General features: G+C 41.1%; 1 protein-coding gene across 1 annotated transcript in view; it reads right to left on the bottom strand.

Annotated features, from left to right (window-relative positions):
• The window catches only part of dcc (DCC netrin 1 receptor), a 266,606-nt gene that overhangs the window by 80,704 nt on the left and 175,902 nt on the right, over positions 1-10,000 (bottom strand). The window contains exons 3-5 of the mRNA XM_043238951.1: positions 6,953-7,240; positions 4,444-4,594; positions 1,925-2,061 (exon numbers count right to left, since the gene is read on the bottom strand). Of these exons, the coding sequence (XP_043094886.1) occupies positions 1,925-2,061; positions 4,444-4,594; positions 6,953-7,240 (576 nt within the window). The remainder of the gene's footprint in view (positions 1-1,924; positions 2,062-4,443; positions 4,595-6,952; positions 7,241-10,000) is intronic.

The raw sequence follows: 10,000 nt of genomic DNA, 5'->3' as shown, positions 1-10,000 counted from the left end.
AAAACATATGCATGGAATCTTTCACTGAGCGCGGCGGAGGAACCAATTAAAAGTGCCAGAAAGTTTCTGACCGCCAGACTTAGGTTTAATTAAACATTGGCAGGTGTGTGTGAAATAATTGCTGTACGTTTCTGTTTCCTACACTCCATCTGTTCTGTGACGCACACAGAAAGCTCTCGGTTTGAGGGCACTCGCTAGTGTCCACCCGGAGCCTGCTTCTGCAGGACAGACAGAAAACACAACAGCCTTTCTGAGTTACATCACCACTATTATTGTTGTTAGTTTGGCGGGAAACGTTTCGTTTGTTTTAAATAGCAAACATTAAAATACTTTTTTTGACGAAATTAAAGAAGAGATTTATCCAAGAAGCCTTGGAAATTCATTGCAAATAAGTCTAAGCTGATGCACAAAAACTACGAAGTGAGAAATACACGTGTCTATAAAAGCACTGAATGCCCGCGTGTGTGTGTGTGTGTGTGTGTGTGTGTCTGCACACATTCATCTCTATTTCTGCTGAAGGAGTCTCCAGAGCACCGGCTCTCTCCTCTCTCCTCTCTCACGCCTGCTTTATTTGATTTACAGGCGGAATAATAATAATAATACAGCCGCCACTGGATGTCAAATATCCCGCAGTGGTTCTATAATTGGATTAAAGGCCAGAAACTCGCTGTACAACATGAACACCTGAGAAGAGTCAAATCCAGCTCAGAAAGAGCCGACGGGTTTAGATGAAGAGAGCTGGAGCAGGTTACTAACGCTTAGTGCATCGATCGATTCATCAGAAACAAACACAAACGCCACAATCTGAGCCAATCACGTCTCGGGAACAGAGCTCACTGCTGAATAATGTATCACAGGGGTGTGTCAGCGTCCAATCGGAACGCAGAATCTCAACCTTTGCTTTGATGAGCTAAACATCTCCAAACGCGCAGGAAGCTGTGAAAATCTCAAGCTAATTATGAGCAGAGAGAGGACAAAATAAAAACAAGAACAAAACCTCAAAGGGCTAATGATCAAACAGAGGATCTCACAAAGGAAGATCAAACTATCCGATCAACAAACGAGCGACTTTCTCCCCGAAGTTTCTTGGAAATCTCTTACACAATCTGCAGAGACCTGCGTTCAGAACAACACATGAATATTAACGTGTTCATCCACACGGACTGGAGCTAGACATCCAGCTAGAGGTCCATCCATCCATCCATCCATCCATCCATCCATCCATCCATCCATCCATCCATTGTACTACTCTGAAACTCGTATTACGAGCACTTCTTGTGTTCATTTGCCTCTTTATAATGAACCACATGCTCTGTTCCTCACTTCTGAGACAAGTAAAGTATATAAATGTAACCGAAGGATATGCAGCATCGAAGGATATGTTCAAGACAAACTTTAAAGCAAAAATATATAATCGCAACAACGGTATTTTGTACAAAAATGCAACTATTATCTTAAATAATAAATAATATCTTAAATAAATAATGAAAGAAGCCACAGATTATCGGCACGTAGAGGAACGTACAGATATACTGCACTAATATCATATTTAATAACCCTAGTGGATCTATGCAGGTGGAGCTGGGGAAGGAGGAGGGCTTCGGAGAAACTCTCAAATCAAGCTGCGAATGGAAAGCGGATGCTAACCGGACACTGAAATGTAAAGCAGGAAGCTCATTGGCTGCGTTTCCGCCAATCAGCTTGCGCCGAGGTGCTCATCAGTTCAATTCAGACCTCTAGAGTTTCATCTAGTAACATCCGTTAGCGTATTCTCTGAATGAAAGCTATTGTTGTTGCTGTTATTTTACAGTTACTAAGGTAATGTTGTGCAGCTCGTGGTTTGAATCGGTGTGTGTGCAGGTGATTAAAAGCCCAAGGAATGATCACATGTGTCTGTGTGTCTGAAGGTTATTACCGGACTCACCGAGCACGGAGAGCTCACAGGCTGCTGAGATGTTCTGCTGTTTGTTGTGAGCGACACAGGTATATGTCCCCGAGTCGTCGTCGGTGACGCTGCTGATCAGAAGGTTGCTGCCACTCAGGAGAGAGTACTTCTTTGATCTGACGGAGAAACGGACAAATAAAACATCTTCAGACATCTTCAGGATGCGGAAAAGAGAGTCGTTGCTCTCGTCTGAGGATAACAGTGTCTTACGAAAGGTCCTTACAGGAATGTGCTGTATGAACTATATCTCCTCAAATCAAGATTGAATCGACATTAAAGTGTTTTAAATTCTCGACGTGGAGGCTAAGAGCGAAGCGAGCCTCGGTGAACTGCATTTAAAAACCTTTAATGCATGGCTAGTCACTGATTAGCCGCTTAGTTCATGGACATCTACCAAGTTTAAAACTAGCAGCTCTTTACAGCGCAATATATTTTCTTCAGTTACGGTTAATATTCTGTCTACTACATAGAAAGAGAGGGAGAGAGCTGTGTGTGAGTGTGAGTGTGTGTGTGTGTGTGTGTGTGTGTGTGTGTGTGTGTGTGTGAGTGTGTGTGTGTGTGTGTGTGTGTGTGAGTGAGTGTGTGTGTGTGTGTGTGTGTGTGTGGGTGTGTGTGTGTGTGTGTGTGTGTGTGTGTGTGAGTGTGTGTTATCTGCATCTGTCCGACTCTACAAACAATCAAGCTGTGTTTACTTACTCCAAAATAACGAGTTTACCTCCTCGTTGCTGAGAAATATAATCTAGTTTCTCTAGGCTATTTTATTAATAACATTAATAGTGTGTGTGTGTGTGTGTGTGTGTGTGCATCAATTAAAGCAGTGCATTAATATGAAACAGTGAATAAACTGACTTGGAACTACCTGTGCATTAAACAGTTTTACAGCATACCTGCCAGCCAATCAGAGTCGAGCATTCAGACTATATTGGCACGGGTTAAATATATATGTGTTAAAATGGGGGTCATATGATGCTCAAGCAAACAGAAAAATTCAATACGAGCAGAAAAATGTCAGAGAGCACAAAAACAGAACATGATTTCGCATGCAAGTTAAATAATTCTGCATTAATATTTCAGGTTTGCATTGTGTTTAAAATTTAGATTCATGCTTATTATTTTATTTTATTTTGCACTTTTGCACACATCACCATTGTTTGCTATTCTGAAAACTTTGCTTTCATTTTTAAATTTTGTGCAATATAATTTTAATTGCGTTCTTAAATTTTGGTTTCACACTTATTATTTCTCTTTATTATTATTTATTATTTTTCTTGACCATTAGAATTGAGTATTCAGACAGACCATGGAATACATATATATATATATATATATATATATATATATATATATATATATATTCTTTATAAAAGGTATGACTTGTCCATACCCCACTAAAACAGTTTATTTAATTACACACTTCTCTACATCACAGAGTGGGTTTATTATCATAACCCCGCCCATATGTTTACTCAAAGAAAGTAGGCGGAGCTATAATTCTGTCTGTAGTGTTGCATGGCGCCATGTTCTGGAGATGCTGCGTTTTAGTTGAAAGTGAAACTACTTTCTTTGTGTTTCCAAAAGAGAAGGCGACTAGAAATCAGTGTTAAGTTTACAGCTGAACAGAAATATTAGAGTGTGTTCAGCACATTTACAGAGAACTGATTCCTGAATCTGAGACTAGAAAGAGACTGATTCTCTACAAGAACAGTCTGGAGCTTCTGTAAATACCTGTGTTTTAATATTTAAAGGACTTGCCACTGACTATTCAAACGAGTTCTGAGCAGCGTCGAGTAATTCTTGTTGTTTGTTGTTTCTCTGATCACAAATGCAGACGGTGTTATATTTATGAGGCATGATGCAAAGTTAAAAGACAGTAATGTAATGGCTTTCATTGTTTTTGTGTCATAGCGCCGGGACACGACATCATGTCATGGTAAGGGGCATAGCATTTTCTTCAGAGGCTGGAGGTATTCAATCACAGCTTTGAGGAGAAACAATAAACTCCAGCATGTGGAAAATAAAGTCTTTTTTGAATCTTAAAGCACATCTAGGCTTTCAAACCCATGCAAATGTGTTAATGTATGTGTAACACAACCTAGAACATAAATGTCATGAACATGTATATCCATCCTAAAACCATCAGTACAAGCTGGTATTTATTTCTTTCTTTTAGGAAATGATTACTTTCATTATTAATTAGTATTATTCATTAAACTGATCTAAAGTGACAGTAAAGACAGGAAACTGTCAAAATCAGCTCTGATCACATAAATGAATGACATTTTACAACATATTCACAGAGAAGTTATTTTAAAATACAATACCGTTTCAATGTAATTTTCATGAAATAAATGCAGTCTTTGGTGAGCATAAAAGACTGTCTTAAAAGATGAAACAAGTCTTACCGGCCCCAGTCTGTTAAGCGTCAGTGGATGTAATGTAATTGAGCATCAGTGTGTGCTGATCTGTTTCTGATCTGTCAGTGAAGTGTTTCTTCTCACCTGCTCTGGATCAGCTCGTTTCCTCTCATCCAGTAGAAGGACGGGTTGGGATAGCCTGAGGCGGAACATTCTAGAACCGCATCTCTACCCTGTAGAGCTGTGACCTTCTGAGGCCTCTGGAGGAACACCAGCGCTCGCGCTACTCCGGGCTCTGCTCACACACACACACACACACACACACACACACACACATTAGATTACACACATGCATCTAATTGTTTATTCTCGCCATCAGCACCAAACACACACACAGGTCAGCAAGCGTCTCCTGAGGCATGTGTGTGTGTGTGCATGCATAATCTGAGTGCTCACACACACACACACACACACACACACACACATAGCGGTTGCTCGTCTGGTTGCATGTCTGTGACCTCTGAACGTTCAGCTCAAACGGTGCAGTGTTTATGTCCTGAAGCCTGCAGCAGAGTTTCCTCCCAGAATGCTCTTCTTTAGCCATCTCTGCTCCAGAGACGCTTCCCAACAGCCCTGAGCCAAAGATCCAGCAGCACGCGGACAGAAAACAAGCCAGTCAGCTCTGGCCAGAGGGGATTCCAGCATTTCTCTCCATTCTCTAGCCCTGCACCTGCTGTCTGAGACGAGTACCGAACACACGAGGAGCATTCACATCTCACACTAGAGTATCAGATTAATCTTTGCTGGTCCTGGAGAAAATCTCTGATCAAGCCATCCTTCATTAACATTCATGAAATAAACAGTTTCAGTCTTATTAAACTGAATGCGTTGCTCTCCATATAGACGATATAAATGGCAACAGACAGCAGGGTTTCTGTTCCTCTGCTCCTGAAGAGAAATGAACACAAACACAGCCTGTGTTTACTTTCACACGCAGAAACTGTTTCTAGCTCAAAAAAACTAAATAGTTGTTTGGGGAACAGGTTTGGAGAAGTGTGTTACTAAATGGGTGCCGTGAGAATGAGAGTCCAAGCAGGAGATAATGATAGATTATGGACTAGTTTAAAGCATCTTAATGCTGGATTAGTTTCATCTTTTGTTTTCTCCTGATGTTCACTGATGGACTGGAGTGCTGTGGATTATTCTGACTCTCATTCTGACGGCACCCATCCACTGATGAAACACTGACACAGAGACACATTTCTCCAGATCTGATGAAGAAACACACCTGTCCTATTCTCAGATGAGCACATTTGCATTTTTTGTCTGAACTTTCCTTAAATGTCACTTTCTTGGCCTTTCTCCTGATTTTGGATCCTGATTAGGGAGTTTGTATTATAGGAGTTAGAGTTTATTATAAACAAGATGCTGAGTGAAGGTCTGGAGTCATTAGCGGGGCGCTGAAGCTTCTGGACTCAAACGTGACTAATGAGTCATTGATTCTCGTGCATCGATCAGCAGAAATGTCAGAGCAGCAGAAATCATTCAGAATCCTCACAGAAAATGACAGACTGATATTTGAGCTCTGATACCTGCTGCTGGAAAACAAGCACTTCTCCTAGAATCCACAACACCAATAATGAGTACGGAAGAGCCCAGTGCATTCTGGGACACAATACCACTGACACACACGCACACAAAATGAGGAGATCCACAGAATTCTATGTTAACAGAAAACTTTTTTTTGTTTTGGAAATAAGATTTGTTTTACTTCTGGGTACACATTTGTGGATTATACACATTTCATGTATAAATCATACGATTGCATACTATTTAATATGATATATTTTTTGGTAATGGCCGTCAGTAATATGTAACGAGTGTTTCATGCATAGAATGACTGGTGATATCTGAAATAATTTCATAATTTGCCTTTATTTCTACAGTAGTGGAGGTCAGAGGGTCACTAGTTAGCAGGGTCACTAGTTAGTGGAGGTCAATGGATCTGTAGTTAGTAGATCTCATTCAGGTCACTAGTTAGTAGGTTTACTAGTTAGTGAAGGTCAGTGGTTTTCTAGTCAGCGGAAGTCAGTGGATCTGTATTTAGTGGAGGTCAGCGGGTCACTAGTTAGTGGAGGTCAGCAGATCACTAGTTAGTAGACCTTATTCAGGTCACTAGTTAGTAGGTTTACTAGTTAGTGTAAGTCAGTGGATTTGTAGTTAGTGGAGGTCAGAGGGTCACTAGTTGGTAGGGTCAGTAGTTAGTGGAGGTAATGTGGGTCACTAGTTAGTAGGTTCACTAGTTAGTGGAGGTCAGCAGATCCCTAGTTAGTAGATCGCATTCAGGTCACTAGTTAGTAGGTTCACTAGTTAGTGGACGTCAGTGGTTCTGTAGTTAGTAGGTTCACTAGTTAGTGGAGGTCAGCAGATCCCTAGTTAGTAGATTGCATTCAGGACACTAGTTAGTAGGTTCACTAGTTAGTGGGGTCAGTGGTTCTGTAGTTAGTGGAGGTCAGCGCGTCATTAGTCAGTGGAGTTCAGAGGGTAACTAGTCAGTGGAGGTCAGCGGGTCACTAGTCAGTGGAGGTCAGCGGGTCACTAGTCAGCGGAGGTCAGCGGGTCACTAGTCAGCGGAGGTCAGCGGGTCACTCACCCGGTATGACGCGCAGGTCAGCATCCGTTCCAGTGCGGGAGCTGCTGGGGTTCTCTGTCAGACAGCGGTACGTGGCCGAGTCCGGCGGCTGGACCCTGCTGACCTGCAGAGATCCGGAGGGCAGGATGACCACTCTGCTGTCCGGGTCAAAGATCAAGGGCAGGTCCTCCCTGTTCTTCTGCCAGCGCACCACGGGCATGGGTTCACCCGTCACCTCACAGCGCAGCAGAGCCGTGTCGCCCAGATGAGCCGAGACTGACTCAGTGGGAATGACCACACGCAGAGGACCTGAGGGAGAACCACACCAGAAAAAGAGTTTAATGCGTCTGAATGCAGCAGATGCACAGGAGGAGATCTATTCATTTATTCATTGTTTTACAGAACGACTGATGCTTCACTCAGAGCTCATTTGCAGCATTTGTTCCTGATTGGGCTTTAACTACGAACCTAGGAAATAAAACATCTGACAGACAAATGTAGAGAGAGAGAAAAATACATCTAAAAATCAATGAATGTATTCATTAATTAACTAAAATCACATTTTTAAAAATCAGTTCATAAAAATAAAAATTGTCAGTACAGCCACTGTCAAAAACTGAACAAAAAATAAAACAAACAAGTAATGAATAAATATTCAAATAAATGAACTGTCGGCACAACAACTGACAAATAATACAAAGAGTAAAACCCACAGAGAGAAAAATAAATGAATATATAAATAAAGTTTTGAGTAATACAAAAGCTTTGATTAAAAATAAAAACAAATAATTATTTTATAAAAATAATTATTTTTAAAACAGATGTATCTCTAACATCTAAACTGAAAAACCAAAGTTCGTTGAGCCTTCAAAATGTGTCTCATAATATCCACTAATCCATACTTTTTTACTTTAGTATAATTTCTACAAGAAACAGGTAAGAATGAACATGAGCACAAAGCACTCGAACACCACAGACTCTTTCTAACTCCAGAAGTGGGACGCAGGAGGTTTCCGATTCTGAAGGCAGCATTAAAAGTTAATGAATACTGTTATGTTAATGTGATTATGCTGATAATTAGACTCATATGTCTGTGTAACGTGTGCGGCGGCTCAATCGCTCATGCTAACAGTGTGTGTGTGTGTGTGTGTGTGTTTACGGTCCAGCATCACAGCAGCTCACACGGGAACCACAATTATTCCAGAATGTGCTGCCGGAGTCTTATCGCCGTGATTATTGTTAACATCATTCCCTAACTGCCTCCAATTACAGTCAGCAGCGCTAGCAGCCGACGGCCAAACACACACACACACACACACACACACACACACACACACACAGCTGTGCGTAACCACAGAAAATCAGTGACGTCAAACCTGGGAACAAGAAACAAACTGAGGCTGATATACATGATCATCTCAAAAACAGTGCAGCAGTCTATTAGAACGAATTTATAAAGCGAATAATATTTCACAATTGAAACTGTATTTTTGATCAAATAAATGCAGCCTTAGTGAACAGAAGAGCCTTTTTTAAAACTTCCCCAGCATCTGAACCTACTGTGACCTACAGCAGCACCTCACACACACACACACACACACACACACACACACTTATGAATGTGCTGAATGAGAGCATTTCCTCTGCTGATGAGAGACGAACTGCGGCCTGTGATTACAGAGCTTCATTATCTGCTCTCATTAAGAGGGTGTTCATATGCAAATGAGCGGGGAGAGCGTTTAAATCTAATTAACACGGAGAGAAAAATGAGGAGGAATAATTCTGCTTCTGCATTCCCAAAATAGAGCAAGAGAGAATAGGATGATGATGCCGCGGGAGAGAGAGGACGAGTGAGGAAACTCAATTGACTCCTACAATCTTTTTCCTCACGCCGAAGGCCATGTAAATCATTTCAGGTGTTTTACCAGCTTCAGCTTTTCTTCAAACTCAGCTCTGAGGAAATGAAATGCCACCAAACCTGTATCTACAGAATGACTGACGCTCGGGCGCCGGTCAGAGTCACACACACAGCGATGCCATGTAAGATGCACCTGCAGATCTGAGTCATTTGTCGTGAATCAGAGAGATGGAGGGTTTGATTCGGAGCCGTGTTCAGCAGCACGTCTAACACGCATCATTAAAGCGTCTCTGAACACGAGCACCGCAAATGTCACAAACCCTGAGTCACCGTTCACGTCCATCAGAGATGTTCAGAGCTTCTCTACGGCTGTTTGCATCCCTTCATTTGTGTCTGTTTTCATTACAGCAACTCCACGCGAGAATAACCTTCAGCGAAAGCCCCCGTATTTAACGTGCTGAAGCATTTGCCTTTCTCTTTACAAACTGATTTCAAAAGCTGAAATATTCATGAGCCAATTATCGTTAGGAAAGCCGTGGTCAGGTGACCTCGAGAGGGCAGTGTGCTATAAAAACATCCTGTAAGATTCAGAATGAAAAACTCTGTTAGTCTAAAAACAGCTCATACTGAAGGCAGTCGGCCAAAAGCACAGCTTGTGTAATGTGTCTCTTCATGCTGGAAGAGTGTGGCTAAGTTTTAAAACAGGAACTAGTTATAGTTACTAGTTACTTACCACAAACAGTAGCTGAGTTAGCTATTATAAAATAACTAATTACCAGGGAAAGGAACTATTCAAACATGCCAAATAACTTGGATGCCTCCAATATAAATATTATATAGAATAAATGATTATTATAAAACACTGTACACTAATCTACGCTATTTTAACGTTTCTGTGGGACAATGTGAGACACACCTATTAAATGTACTATATTATTGTATATTAACTCTATGGACACTTTAATAATCAGAATAACCATGTATTTTTACGATACTATATAAATCTAAAAACTAACTGTAATTAACAAAGTTGTGATTCTCACGAATTCTGCCTACTAATAATAATATAAAACTCACTAGGATTAATGAGCTGCTGGGTTCATGAATATTAATCGCGTTGTCTGATTTGCTGAAATCGTTAACGCGTTGGCCCCGCCCACTTCCAGAGAAACTGAAGAATCCCAAAGAACTCCTTTATTTGACAGAATACT

Source organism: Puntigrus tetrazona, chromosome 5 (assembly GCF_018831695.1).
Source record: "Puntigrus tetrazona isolate hp1 chromosome 5, ASM1883169v1, whole genome shotgun sequence".
NCBI lineage: Eukaryota > Metazoa > Chordata > Actinopteri > Cypriniformes > Cyprinidae > Puntigrus > Puntigrus tetrazona.
Note: the sequence above shows the minus strand (reverse complement) of the source record. Positions and strands in the feature narration are given on the sequence as shown.